Source organism: Triticum dicoccoides, chromosome 2B (assembly GCF_002162155.2).
Source record: "Triticum dicoccoides isolate Atlit2015 ecotype Zavitan chromosome 2B, WEW_v2.0, whole genome shotgun sequence".
Lineage (NCBI taxonomy): Eukaryota > Viridiplantae > Streptophyta > Magnoliopsida > Poales > Poaceae > Triticum > Triticum dicoccoides.
The window spans coordinates 699644052-699659159 of record NC_041383.1 but is presented as its reverse complement, the minus strand read 5'-3'; the positions used below and the strand labels follow the sequence as shown (position 1 = coordinate 699659159).

The 15108-nt window shown below is 45.3% G+C and overlaps 1 protein-coding gene across 2 annotated transcripts; it reads left to right on the top strand.

Moving 5' to 3' along the window:
* Window positions 1-8873: 8873 nt before the first annotated feature.
* LOC119368376 lies at window positions 8874-11168 on the top strand. 2 transcript variants are annotated; one of them, XM_037633660.1, is made up of 4 exons: window positions 8874-9463; window positions 9560-9760; window positions 9904-10179; window positions 10815-11168. In XM_037633660.1, exons 1-4 carry the CDS (start codon window positions 8897-8899, stop codon window positions 10836-10838), a joined length of 1068 nt encoding a protein of 355 aa, XP_037489557.1. In that variant the 5' UTR covers window positions 8874-8896; the 3' UTR covers window positions 10839-11168. The 2 variants fall into 2 exon arrangements, with proteins under 2 accessions (XP_037489557.1, XP_037489556.1); XM_037633659.1 differs by having other exon boundaries at window positions 9904-10187.
* The last annotated feature ends 3940 nt before the right edge of the window (window positions 11169-15108 follow it).

Here is a 15108-nt window from a genome sequence, read left to right as displayed (position 1 = left end):
CCGCTCCCCCCCTTCCGGGCGCTCACCACTCCAGCACATGCCCTGGCCCCTGCCACCTCCGTGTTCTCCTCTACCTCGCTCCAGCGCCACCGTCGCACATCACCGCCTTCTCACAATCTGTTTCTCTACGACTACCAGCCCCGTCGAGGGGAGGTTGCCACCTAGTGCTCATGTCGGGCAAGATGCAGGTCGCCACCGGCTGCTCAACGCGCACCGAGAAAGACGGTGCATGAATAGACCAGTGCTCGGAACCCTGTTACCTGGCAGACAGAGAAAGATGATGCTGGGATGGGCTTATGCGTACGAGAGGCTGCGGCGGTGAGCGGACAGGAGGGGAGCCAACCACGCTGCTACTTGGCAGTAGCATATATTGGCCGACACGCCTCGCAGTGCTCTACCATGCTTTTAGTTCTCCTCGCCGATCTTGATCTGTCTCGCCAATGCTTAAATTCTTGCCGACATCAGCTCTGTCGGGCCTTCCTCTTCTTCGTCGCCACCTCGGTCGCAATCTCCCCTTCTTCTTCTAGGCAGGCAACATGAATTGACTATGTATCTATATTAGTTTTTAGGTTCGTAGACACATGAAGACTCACTATGTAAAACTAAGAAGTTTCGGTCGGACGCGGCGTTTTGGCTCTCGGGTGCATCTGCACCTGAGGTGAACAGTAAATTCATTTTAAAAAAATACAAATAAAAAATCCTATTTTTTGTGATGCTAGATGCTCATGGGCGTGAAGTCCGTGCTAAATTTCGTGGAGTTCGGACATTTAAGTAGCTCTTAGAAAAAAAGACAAAATTTAGTCACATACTGTTTCGATCGATTTTGTCTTTTTTGCCGTGAGCTCCTTGACTGCCCGAGCAAGCTGAAATTTGGCGTGAAAATCACGCATTGGAACGTCTTCCACCTTTTTTATAGAATTGATTGAACTTTTTTTAATAGTTTTTATTTACTTTTCATCGAGTGTAGATGAGCCTGGCTATCTAATTGAATATCCAGTTTCGATAGACTTAGTTGTGTAGTAACATAGTTGATCTTGGCATTCTATCATAAAATTTTGTGAGCAGAACTAAGGAAAGGTATGGGCTGTCTCCGTGTATTTTTTTCCCGATCTTAATTATATTTTCTTTCACTCAGGCTGAACGTGTTGCTCTCATCCAGCATCGTGTGTATGGGACCGTCACTGATCTCTGTCACCAGGCAGCGAGCAGGCCGCACCGACTAGATCAGATCTGACTAGAAGCCAGACCACGCATGCAACCGACCCGTTCACCAAGCCCTTCACATCATCGCCGCCGATCTGAGGTTAGATGGCCCGCCGCTGCATAGCCAACCGCCACTTTTATGCTCTTTTGGTGGGCTTTGCTCTGTTGGTGCTGTATACTGTCTACTATACCATTTTTACACCCAGTCTAGAAAAATAGTAATAGAACGTACTAAGGAGCTATGTGTGTGTAAAGTTGGATCTCGCAATGTTGTTCATACCCTTTGAGGTTTTCTTTCGTTTATTTTAAGTATTGCAAGTTCACATGATAAATGTTGCTCCGGATATACAATCATACAATTGCGGACATGGTTTGGTAAAATAAAAATGCCACTTTGTTCACACAAATTACCCAAAACAATTGGAACATGCATATGACGTTCAATTAATATATTTCACAAACAGTACAAAATTAGAGGAAAAAAACTATAATCAAAATATTCTAGATGCAACCAGCTTTCAACATGTTATATGGCTTAAAATCTGAAATAGTCTTGCCATGTCCTATGGTGATAATAGCATGACTTAAATCTATTTACCATGTTCAGTATTACTTTCCGCCTCACTCCAGTTTTTTTCAACCAAAGCAACAAGAGCCGCTCACACGAGCTGCCTAAAGGAGGCTCTCTCATGTGCGCCTTTCACCGCTAGTTACCATTAAGGGACTTAAGCATTGGTGCAAACCCATCCGATAGATCATGTATCTGTTCCCAAATATCTATAAGATTAAAAGCAATTGTGGAAGGTTTTGTAAACTCATCGTATGGTGCAAGGATGACAGCAAATCCCCTATTGGTCTGAAGTCCTTCCATGACTTTCTCCAAGAGTCAAGAGAATTGCATTGTGTATAGATTTTCATCCAAGGACCAGATTCACAGTCGAAGCGAGGTCCCATGCCAATATCAATTTTCTTATAGAATCATAATTTAATGTACTCTTGACCTGTGATTACTCGTGCAATAGCTTGCCAACTAGTTGCTTCCATTGGTGATGGTTCTTCCTACTCGAAAATGACATCATCAAGGTCCTCCTCAGCCAAGCATCATTTATCATTGCTTCCAAATCGTCCTGATCTTTCATACCAGAGTTCAATGGTTATGTCACCATGATCCTGATCCTAAGAAAAAACACGGGGAAAGCGTAACTCCTCACAACCACACGAACCCTAAACCAAGGTCGGGCAGCACTGCAAGAGTGCCCCTTGATCGGCTCAAGTGAAGGGACAATCGTGGGATTGGAGAAGAGAGACTGAACACCATCGATGAAGGGCGGCGAGAGGATAGGAATCCTAGCGAGATGGGAAACTGGAAGACTAGAATTGTTCTTACTAAGCTTGGAGAGTTGTGTTGAAAATTGATAGAGAGGGCAATGGGGTGACACATGCTTTTGCAGCCCAAGCCGAAATTTGGAGATTTTTTTGCCTTTTGGCAAGTGTGCTGACTTAGTATTTTTGATGTAGTTCTAGAGGAAGCATGGAGGGCCATGCCGCACTGTGTTAACGTGTCTGAGATCAGGCAAAAATAGCTTTTGTAGCGGCGAGTTTGGAGAGATGGAACACGTTGTACTTTGGCTCCGTACAACATGAGATTAGGGCCCTCAAGAGGAAGTTGGTCAAGCTTCGGGAAGTTCCCTTGTGGGTAGGCCCATCGGAGGAAGAGAAGAGGGCTGAAGCTAAACTAATTGACCTACTGTATCGCGAGGAAGTGATGTGGAGGCAGCGATCCCGAGTCCAATGGTTGTCTGAAGGGGATAGCAACACAACTTTTTTCCAGAAGAAAGCATCTGCAAGGAGAAGTAAAAATAGAATCACTGGTTTGTCTCGTTCAGATGGTACGTTGTGTGATGATCAAGTGGAGCTAGCTTCGATGGCAACAGAGCTTTACTCAAATCTTTATGAGTCTGAAGGGACAATAGCATGGAAGAAGTGTTGTCACATATACCCGTTAAGGTTACATGAGATATGAATTTTATGCTTAACCGAGTTCTTACAAGAGGAGGTGAAGATAGCTCTCTTTTTTCAAATGTTCCCAACAAAATCACCAGGACCAGATGGGTTCCCCACACCCTTTTTTCAGAGGCATTGGGACTTGTGCGGCGATGAGGTGATGGGTATTGTGCTGCAAGTTTTAAATGGAGATGACTCACTAGAGGAAATTAACAGAACGTTCATCGTTTTAATCCCAAAGATAGCCAGTCCAAAATATTTAGGACAATTTCAGCCGATCAGCCTTTGTAATGTGATATACAAAATCGCTTCAAAGGTTCTTGCCAATCGACTGAAAGTTATTCTTCCGGAGGTGATTTCTGTTGAGTGGTCAACTTTTGTACCAAGTCATTTAATCATGGACAATATAATTTCAGCATACGAGTGTCGTACTCTTCATGATTCAATCCGGTCGAGTGCCAAACGTACGGCACCTCCGAGTTTAGCACACATACAGCTCGGTGGCATCCTCTCCTTATTGATCCAGCAAGTGATGGATATGAGTTAGATGAGATGTGAACCAACACGACGGCGTGGTGGTGGTGGTGGTGGCATCGGAATTCCGGTAGGGCTTCACCAAGCGCTCACGAAACATGGAGGAGAAGTAACAGGAGGGAGATGGGCAAGGGTCGAAGAGCAGCTGACCCAACACCTCCCCACCTTTATATAGGCGTGGAGGGGGCTGGTGGCTTGCCCTCCAAGGCCCTAGGGTCGTTGGCCAGAGCGGGAGGAAGAAAATCCCTCCTTTTTAGGATCCTAATCTTATCGCTTCGGGATATGATACTATTCCTTTTAAGGGAGGATCTTGGTGCGCCAAGACCAGAGGTGTGGGGACTTTCCGCACTACCCACGTTCATGTGGGTGGTCCCCCCATGAAGATGGGCCCCACTCTGGAACCTTCTAGAACCTTCCCGGTACAATACAAAAAAACTTGAACTTTTCCAGAACCCCGATAACAACTTTCCATATATGAATCTTTGCCTGCGGACTATTCCAGACCTCCTCATGATGTCTCGGATCCCATCCGGGACTCCGATCAACTTTCGTACTTCACCATATTAATATCTGAATACTATCCTCGCGCTACCAAACGTTAAGTGTACGACCCTACGGGTTCGAGAATCATGTAGACATGACCGAGACTCCTCTCTGGTCAATAACCAATAGCGAGACCTGGATGCCCATATTGGTTCCCACATATTCCACGAAGATCTTTATCGATTGAACCACGATGTTAAGGATTCAGTCAATCTTGTATGCAATTCCCTTTGTCCGGTGATATGTTACTTGCCCGACATTCGATCGTCGGTATCTCCATACCTAGTTCAATGTCATTACCGGCAAGTCTCTTTAATTGTTCCGTAATACAAGATCCCCTGACTAAACTCATTAGTCACAGGAAGCTTCCTATGATGTTGTATTATCGAGAGGGCCCAGAGATATCTCTCTGTCACATGGAGCGACAAATCCCAGTCTTGATCCATGCAACCCAACAGACACCTTCGGAGATACCTGTAGAGCACCTTTATGATCACCCAGTTACGAAGTTACATTTGATGGCACACACGGAATTCCTCTGGTATCAGGGAGTGGCATGATCTCATGGCCGAAGAAATAAATACTTGCCATGAAGAAAGCTATAGCAAATAACTAAACGATCTGATGCTAAGCTTACGGTTGGGTTTGTCCATCACATCATTCTCCTAATGATGTGATCCTGTTATCAAATGACAACTCGTGTCCATGGTTAGGAAACCTTACCCATCTTTGATCAATGAGCTAGTCTAGTAGAGGCTTACTAGAGACACGGTGTAGTTTATGTATTCACATATGTATTTAAGTTTCCAGTCAATACAATTCTAGCATGAATAATAAACATTTATCATGAACGGGAAATATGATAATAACCATATTATTATTGCCTCTAGGGCATTTTTCCAACAGGTGCTTCCCGTGTAGCAGCATGGCGAGGCATCCGTGTTGCCGAGGAGGCAACTCGAGTGTCCCCAGTGGTGGATCGTGTCTCCGAATCGATGGGTCATGAAAAGGAAGGTGGTTTTTTGTTTTAAAGCTTTAGCAACAATTGTAAACTGAAAATAAACATGTTAAATTTAGATTGAGATGTACAAATCAGTAGCAACAAGAACTTGCATAGGCATGGAGTAGCGGGCTTGGGAATAAACTTGGGGCAGAAGTACGAACATAAAGGCATGAGACCATCACCGTTGAGACCTACTAGTAAGGAGATGCACAACTATTGAGACATGTCAGAAAGGAGATGAACAGATGAATCCCATGGTAGCATGTTATGTCTCATGTTGGCAAAATTGTTATGCATGGTTTCTAGGAGGGAGGATATCAATTTGGATGACCATGACATGCTTGAGCTAAAAAGATACGCCGATATACAAAGCATTAATAAACCTTCACATATTTTGGGCATCCATGTAGCATTGGCCAAAGCTTGCAGGGGGTCATGGCAGCAGTGCATGATCAGAGAATGAACTGAGGATGGCGAGGAGACGTGGGGTGCACATATCCATGATGCCACATATGATAGGAACTGGTACTTAAAGTTGCAAAGAAGAAGAATAAGAATGGGGAGATGGATGGACATGGTGTAATAACAAAACTGAAGGGAGATGGACCATACAAGACACCAAACCGGTGGAAATGGATGGGCACGTGAATGCCTTCGTCGGTTTCATGTGTACTCACTGGCTGCACTTCTGGCGGGGAGAGAAGTGATGAGCAGAGAGTAAATGTGATAGTTCATGGGCGGGCCCATGGCTAAAAGTAGAGAAGGTAGGAAAATAAGGTAGTGTGATATAAAAAAAAGATGTGGAATGGATGAAAGAATATAGAAAAATAAAAGGAAAAAACGTGATGATGTTCCAGATTTATTGAGGTGGATGGCTGCATGATGATTGTTGATGTGGACAGATTGCATGTTAAGAGAAATAAGGTAGCGGGGGCTCCTATTTAGATATAGTAGGGGCACGTGAATGCCTTCGTCGTTTTCATATGTACTCAGTGGTTGCACTTCTGGCCGGGAAAGGAGTGATGAGTAGAGAGTAAATGTGGCAGTTCATGTGCAGGCTGGTGGCTAAAAGTAGAGAAGATAGGAAAATAAGGTAGTGAGATATAAAAAAAGATGTGGAATGGCTGAAAGGATACATAAAAAAAAAGGAAAAACTTGATGACGTGGCAGATTTGTTGAGGTGGATGGATGCATGATGATTGCTGATGTGAATAGCTTGCATGTCAAGAGACATAAGGTAGTGGGGGACTCCTATTTTGATACAGTGTGAACGCATTCATCGGTTTCGTGTGTACTCAGTGGCCGCACTTCCGGCCCGAAGAGAAGTGATCAACAGAGAGTAAATGTGATAGATCATGGGTGAGTTGATGGCTAAAAGTAGAGAAGGTAGGAAAATAAGGTATTGGGATATAAAAAAAGATGTGGAATGGCTGAAAGGATACAGAAAAATAAAAGGAAAAAACTTGATGATGTGGCAGATTTGTTGAGGTCGGTGGTTGCATGATGATTGCTGATGTGGATAGCTTGCATGTCAAGAGAAATAAGGTAGTGGGGGACTTCTATTTAGATATAGTATGAATGCCTTCGTCAGTTTCATGTGTACTCAGTGGCTACACCTCTGGCCAGGAGACAAGTGATGAGCAGAGAGTAAATGTGACAATTCATGGACGGGCCGGTGGCTAAAAGTAGATAAGGTAGGAAAATAAGGTAGTGGGATATAAAAAAGATGTGGAATGGCTGAAAGGTTACGGAAAAAAGGAAAAAAACTTGATGACGTGGAAGATTTGTTGAGCTCGATGGTTGCATGATGATTGCTGGTGTGAATAGCTTACATGTCAAGAGAAATAAGGCAGTGGGGGACTCCTGTTTAGATATAGTATGAATGCCTTCATCAGTTTCATGTGTACTTAGTGGCTGCACTTTTGGCCAGGAGACAAGTGATGAGCAGAGAGTAAATGTGATAGTTCACGGGCGGGCCGGTGGCTAAAAGTAGAGAAGATAGGAAAAATAAGGTAGTGCAAAATAAAATAAGATTTGGAATGGTTGAAAGGATACAGAAAAATAAAAGGAAAAAACTTGATGACGTGGCAAATTTGTTGAGATGGATGTTGCATGATGATTGCTGATGTAGACAGCTTGCATGTCAAGAGAAATACGGTAGTGGGGGCTTCTATTTAGATCTAGTAGAACAGAGTTAATGTGGCAAAATTCAGTCTAAAAATGCCAGTTCCCCTTTATGGAAGTCTTCAAACATCCTAAATCGGTCATGCATGCTTGATTAGCTCCTAGAAAATGTTGGTAGAAAAAGAAAGGGATTCCATCAGGGCTCTATCAACATAGGATTCAAAAATAACTTTGTTAATTTCTTCCTTCAAAACGGGCCAGGAGCACGGTTTTCGATTTCGTCCGAAATTCGCCCTTTTCGCCACAGCCCGGTACGAGTATAGCCCAATCAAATGTTTCGGCCTTTGTAGAACTTCAAGCCCGGCCCAAAGTAGGCCACACACCTCTTTTTGGTATAAAAACACAAGCTGAACAAGCCCCAACCCTAATTTCACGTTTCCTTTCTTCGTTCCCTTCTGCGGCGGCTGTAGTCAACACAACCTCCACCTCCGCCCAGCCTCCTCCTCCTCCAACACAGTAACAACCCACCTGCTCAAGGCTCAAGCACTCCTCCTTCCCATGGAGGTTGTAGAGCGCGGCCGTGACGGCGCTCGTGCATGAGGCGACCCTGTCGGCGGCGGCCGTGGATCGAGGCCACATGAGGTCAAGGCTGCACTTGGGCGTCGACTGAGCCGGCGGCGACGCCAACAACATCGAGCGTGGCCACTATTTCTATGATATAGTCTTGTTCTACCTATTTTCAATAGGATTGATAAATTTCGGTCATTATCGTTCAAATTTCGGCCATTTTTTGTTCCAAATTTCAAATTTTGGTTTACTCTATTCGTTCGGAATTCTCCTAAAAATTCCCGAAATGACGAATTTCGCCCATTTCACTAAGGTCCGGTAAAAAAAATCCAAAATCTTGGCCAGGAGCAGGCGAGCAACTTATTCTCTGCCTAAGAGACTTTTTCATCTTTTCTTAATTTCTTTTTTATTATTATTTCTCCACCGCGCGTCGGCTCAGTCGCTTGCGCTTCCTCGTCTTCCCCTTCCCCCGCTCGCCCCCTCCCCTGCATTTGCATTTGCTCCCCGCCGTTTGAGTTGCATCGGGGTCTTTCCATGGGGAGGTCGAGCAAAAGATCCGAAGGCCCAGCCGACCTCATCAGCGTCCTCCCGGAGGATCTGCTTCTGGAGATCCTCGAGCGTCTTGGCTCCGCCCGCGCCGCCGCGGGCACCAGCCTCCTCTCCCGCCGGTGGCGCGGCCTCTGGACCCGGCTCCCCAACCTCACCCTCAGCCTCCACGACCTCCCGTTCGGCTCGATCCAGGCCGCGCTCCACCGCGCCGCTCGTCCCGGCGTGCACATCTACCACCTCAACATCCGCGTCGCCGGCCAGGCCGGCATGATCGGCGCCGGGAGCTTCTCCTCGCTGCTCCGGGACGCTGCGAGCCTCTCGCCGGTGGAGCTGCGCCTCACTCTCCCGCGGAACCTGCAAGTCTCCTGCATGGACGTGGCACTGCCCACCTTCCACCGCGCCACCTCCATGGATCTGCGCGCGCGGGCACTCCACTTAACCGTGTTCGCAAAGCCATATGCGGCGAGCAATGGCTGCTATGTCCCCTTCCGCTCGCTGGAGAGACTTTCCCTCTCGGGATGCCACATCGATCTGGCCACCTTCATCCCGTTCTGCCCGCGCCTGCGCGTGCTCCGGGTGAACACCACCGGCCTGATAGACATGAGCAACATTGCGGTCCAGTCCGCGTCGCTGGAGGAGCTCGTAGTGGAGCACGGCAATAGATGGACCCGCCGTACCCATGTCAGCATCGACTCCCCTGTGCTTAAGCAACTGACAGCCTCCTTCCATGCCTGCGGCAACATCGGGGTGTCCATCTTGGCACCAATGCTGGACAAGGTCTGGTGGCGGTGCTCGTATGCCAAGCCGATTTGTGGCCTTGGTCTTTGGGGCCTCTCAGAGGTGGGCTTGAACACCGAAGAGACACACTCTGGGAGAGACGCCTGTGTGCAGCTCTCTAGCGTGCATGTCCTGTCCCTACACCTATCTCCTGTCCAGGTATATATGTCTCATATCCTGCTTGTTCAATCTAACGCAATTTTTGGCGAAACTGAACTTATCCAGGATGTCTTGCCGAACTGTTTTTTGTTTCAGGATTCAGTTAGCTTTCCAAATGCAGAGCTCAGCTTTTTTGCGGCAGAGATCGATAAACATATGGTTACCAACTTCTCTGGTCTGGACCTGCATCTCAGCACCAAGGGCCATGTGTTTGGAGCTTTTGTGCTGCGTCTCCTTGGGATGCATCGTATTCGTACAGCCTTACGGAACCTTAAGATTGTCCTGCTAAGATCAGAGGTAATTTATCGTACGTTGTGCTTATGCATTTGGAATATATATATGCAGTACATGTTCAGCCAATAAGTTCGAGGCACATTCTTGAACTAATGTCCCAACAGTGTAACATCCATAATCTCTTTCTGTAATTCACATCCGTTTAGGTGAAAGATGCATGCACAGTAAATTGTCTCTGTGATGAGCCTAAGAACTGGAGAGCAGAAACTATCACCTTGGCTGATCTTCGAAACATGGAAATTGAAGGCGTCGACGGGGAAGATCACGAGTTTGATTTCTTGAAAGTGATATTTAGATGTGCTCCAATGCTTAAAACAGTGACTGTGAGGCTGTCAGATGGTGTCACTCCAAGTGTCGACTGGTGCACAAAAGTAAACAACATCTTCATGGCATATCCTTCTGTCGAATGCAATGCTGATCTGGTAAGGAGGTATGATGCATGGTTAGCATACTCAATAGTTACAAAAGGTTGTTTTATGGTTGTACAGTTTATCAGTCTAAACTCACCATTCAGCCCGGTACACCTTTATTTTGATCTGAAAGTAAAGCAGTAATGGTAGGAATGTGTCAGTGACATGGTAATATCTGTTCGAGTCTGACTTAGTTTTAGCTTGGTTCTGGCCTCTTTGTTTGCTGAAAAATCGGCACTGTGATGGTCCGCATGCTTCAGCAGTGTTCTTCGTTTTTTATGCTAGTCTTTTTCTTAGGTTCAGTTTCCCTTTAACGCAGGCCAAGGGCACTAAAACCCCTTTATTTTATACACAAGTCGTCCGTTCTACATGATATACATGTCAGATGCTATACAGTTTTTCTTACCAGATGCTATACTGTTTTTATAATCAGATGCTATACTGTTTTTCTAATCCACCGAAGTCTGATTGTGCCGGCACTCCAATAGTTGGCTGAATATGCTCAGATTTTCTTTGTGGACCTTTTAGCCTATGCCATCTTCCTGAACTTTGACACCCTGTTGTGCATTTTTCTCTGTACTTACAAGGACAGACTTCATATCTGTATGCCACTGAAACTGGTCTTGTTTTACCTCCTCTGCCTGCAGGGCCAAAGCTGTGTGTTGATATGATTGTCTGCGGATTCAGGGTGCTCATTAACAAGATCGTCCTCTGCGACGCAGACCAACTCCTATCTGTTTCAGGATCTTGCTTAATGGCTTCAATCTATGCTACATCCTGTTATTTTACCACTGTAGTGCAGCTACAGACTCAAAGTGGTGCAGTCTCTGATGTACTCCCTCCGTAAATTAATATAAGAGCGTTTAGATTACTACTTTAATGATCTAAACGCTCTTATAATAGTTTACAGAGGGAGTAATTCCTAGCATGGTTTCTATGGCCTTCAGATATGTGGTACTGACTCCTTTTGGTTGGCTGGCCTGAATATTATATTTTTAAGTACTCGAAGTGATTTCATGCCTCGAAGCCTGGAGGAACCCCTTCTGCAATATTTATCTTAAGCCACATATATGTTCAACGTGCACCCGTTTCAAATACATTTGCTTCTCCTAGTATTCACTGAGCAAAAGTTATTTTTACGGCTCCTAGGATTAGGCAGTATTTGAATAACCCAGTGTTGAAGAAAAAATAATCAAAATGTTTATTGAGCTCCCAAAAAAAATCGAAAACGTTTGCAACTGGTAGGGTTAATAAATTATTGTACTGTATAAGTTTTTTAGAAGAAAAATGATTTTCATTTGGGCCTTTGTGTTGAAAAGAAAGAATGATGGCTGATATAGGACACTCCGCTGGTCTGAATTAGTTTTTTTTAACATAATATAGCAAAAAAAAAGTATATATTTCAATGGAATTTGGCAGTTTCACATGATATTGCAATAGTTGCAAGTGCTATTATATTTTTCAGACTTTTTACTGCAATGCCAAAACAATCATTATTTACAAGTGTAAAATTTATAACCTACTGGCATTAACAGTGAGTCCATGCATGATGAGTCGCACATGGTTTAGATAGTTATTGGTATTTAGCCAGGCATAAAATTAATCAGTTACAATGAAGGAGGTGACAATTCATCAAAGAAACGAAAAGGAGGAGTTCAAGATGAAAATTCCCCTGTTTTCGAGGATCTGCTAGCTTCTCCGTATCCTCGCTCTACTGGCCGTGCTTGCACCAGCACCGACTTCACATCGTGCATCGATTTCCGCTTGTGGTGCCAAATAAGGAGACACCTCACCGACTTCACCTTGTACGATCTCGCACTTGGCTCGCTCCAAGTGGCGCTTGGGTCACTCCTCCTTGCCCCTACATATGATACAGAGGGGCAGAACCTTAGATATAAGATTCCATTATTGGCTCCACTCAGAAGTCGTGAGATCATGGCTCCGCATAGAGAACCACTCCCACTTATAACACTATTATACTGGCTAAGCTAGAGCCCCCCGCAAAATTTTGAATTTTTTTGGATGCTTTGAAAAATTGACACATGTCATGTCAGGTAGTGAACAATATCCAAATGAAAGGCAATCATGGGTGCACAACGTCACATATATTTTTATCTAATGAACGGTAATTCAAAAAATGCAACGATTTTACACGCTGATGAACAGTACTTAAAAAATATCGACAAATTAAAAGAAACTTAGATTTTTACGCCACATATATAGTTTTGGGAAACCACGTCCTTCGACATGTGGTTCACCTACGCCACTTTGACTAGCTAGATATTTTTCTTTCTCCGCGACTTCTCGGTCTTCCGGGCGATCGCCCCTCCATCACATGCCCTGGGGAATCACATCCTTCGACACAAGGTCCACCTACACCGCTTTGACTAGCTAGATATTTCTCTTCCCCATGATTTTTCTAGGTCTCCACCGCTCACCACAACCGCTTCCCCCCTTCCGGGCGCTCACCACTCCAGCACATGCCCTGGCCCCTGCCACCTCCGTGTTCTCCTCTACCTCGCTCCAGCGCCACCGTCGCACATCACCGCCTTCCCACAATCTGTTTCTCTACGACTACCAGCCCCGTCGAGGGGAGGTTGCCACATTGTGCTCATGTCAGGCAAGATGCAGGTCGTCACCGGCTGCTCAACCCGCACCGAGAAAGACGGTGCATGAATAGACCAACGCTCGGAACCATGTTACCTGGCAGACGGAGAAAGATGATGCGGGGATGGGCTTATGCGTACGAGAGGCTGCGGCGGTGAGCGGACAGGAGGGGAGCCGACCACGCTGCTACTTGGCTGTTTCATATATTGGCCGACACGCCTCGCAGTGCTCTACCATGCTTTTAGTCGCCTCGCTGATCTTGATCTGTCTCGCCAATGCTTAAATTCTTGGCGACATCAGCTCTGTCAGGCCTTCCTCTTCTTTGTCGCCACCTCGGTCACAATCTCCCCTTCTTCTTCTAGGCAGGCAACATGAATTGACTATGTATCTATATTAGTTTTTAGGTTCGTAGACACATGAAGACTCACTATGTAAAACTAAGAAGTTTCGGTCGGACGTGGTGTTTTGGCTCTCGGAAGCATCTGCACCCGAGGTGAACAGTAAATTCATTAAAAAAATTACAAATAAAAAAAATCCTATTTTTTGTGATGCTAGATGCTCATGGGCGTGAAGTCCGTGCTAAATTTCGTGGAGTTACATTTAAGTAGCTCTTAGAATAAAAGACAAAATTTAGTTTGTAAGAAAGTTTACTATTCACATACTGTTTCGATCGATTTTGTCTTTTTTGCCGTGAGCTCCTTGACTGCCCGAACAAGCTGAAATTTGGCGCGAAAATCACGCATTGGAACGTCTTCCACCTTTTTTTTATAGAATCGATTGAACTTTTTTTAATATTTTTTATTTACTTTTCATCGAGTGTAGATGTGCCTGGCTGTCTAATTGAATATCCAGTTTCGATATACTTAGTTGTGTAATAACATAGTTGATCTTGGCATCCTATCATAAAATTTTGTGAGCAGAACTAAGGAAAGGTATGGGCCGTCTCCGTTTATTTTTTCCCGAACTTAATTATATTTTCTTTCACTCAGGCTGAACGTGTTACTCTCATCCAGCATCGTGTGTATGGGACCGTCACTGATCTCTGTCACCGGGCAGCGAGCGGGCCGCACCGACTAGATCAGATCTGACTAGAAGCCAAATCACGCATGCAACCGACCCGTCCATCAGGCCCTTCACACCGTGGCCGCCGATCTAAGGTTAGATGGCCCGCCGCTGCATAGCCAACCGCCACTTTTATGCTCTTTTGGTGGGCTTTGCTCTGTTGTTGTTGTATACTGTCTACTGTACCATTTTTATACCCAGTCTAGAAAAATAGTAATAGAACGTACTAAGGAGCTATGTGTGTGTAAAGTTGGATCTCGCAATGTTGTTCATACCCTTTGAGGTTTTCTTTCGTTTATTTTAAGTATTGCCAGTTCACATGATAAATGTTGCTCTGGATATACAATCATACAATTGCGGACATGGTTCGGTAAAATAAAAATTCCACTTTGTTCACACAAATTACCCAAAACAATTGGAACATGCATATGACGTTCAATTAATATATTTCACAAACAGTACAAAATTAGAGAAAAAAACTATAATCAAAATATTCTAGATGCAACCAGCTTTCAACATGTTATATTGCTTAAAATCTTAAATAGTCTTGCCATGTCCTATTAAGAAACAGTATAACTAAGTGAGCTACGGCTCTCCACAGCGATTTGGACCTCGCAGTCATCGGATCGCTCTATGTACGATGTAGATCGTCCCTAGGTCCTTCAAGCGCTTCCTGCACCGTCTCGCGGGCCGCTGCTCCGCAGAATGAGCTCCCATTCCTATCCGTAATCGGGCCGCGCAACGCCCAGGCCCAAGTCGTGCTCAGGTTTCTTTCTCAAAGAAGAAGAAAAAACTTTGCCTAGGTTTGTGTTGCCAGCGTTATCCCTTGGAACTGCTTCTCTGTTCCTTCGCATGCGATGCGCCGCCGCCGTCCTTCGTCCCATCGGCGAGCTCCTGCTGCGCATCGGCTTCCGCATCTATGCCCTCCACTCGCCCTGTCCTCTTCCTCTTAGGCCCCTTAGGCCAACTCCACCGCGCGACCCCAAATGGACGTCCGTTTTGTCCGGATTCTGTCCGTTTGGGTAGGGCGATGGGGTCGTGTCCGGGCCTGTCCTGGGATGCGGTGGCCGCGCGCCCAGTGCGCGGACGCATCCCGGCCGCATCTTGTCCGCGTGCACATTTCTTTGCAAATCCTTAACTTTTTTCATCATTTTTTTGGTACATGACAATACATCATCACATTTTGACTAGTAAAGCAACGCCAAAGAAAACAAGAACCACAAGAATACATTTAAGAAGATACCCAACTTCCATAACTGCTCCCTTGAGTTG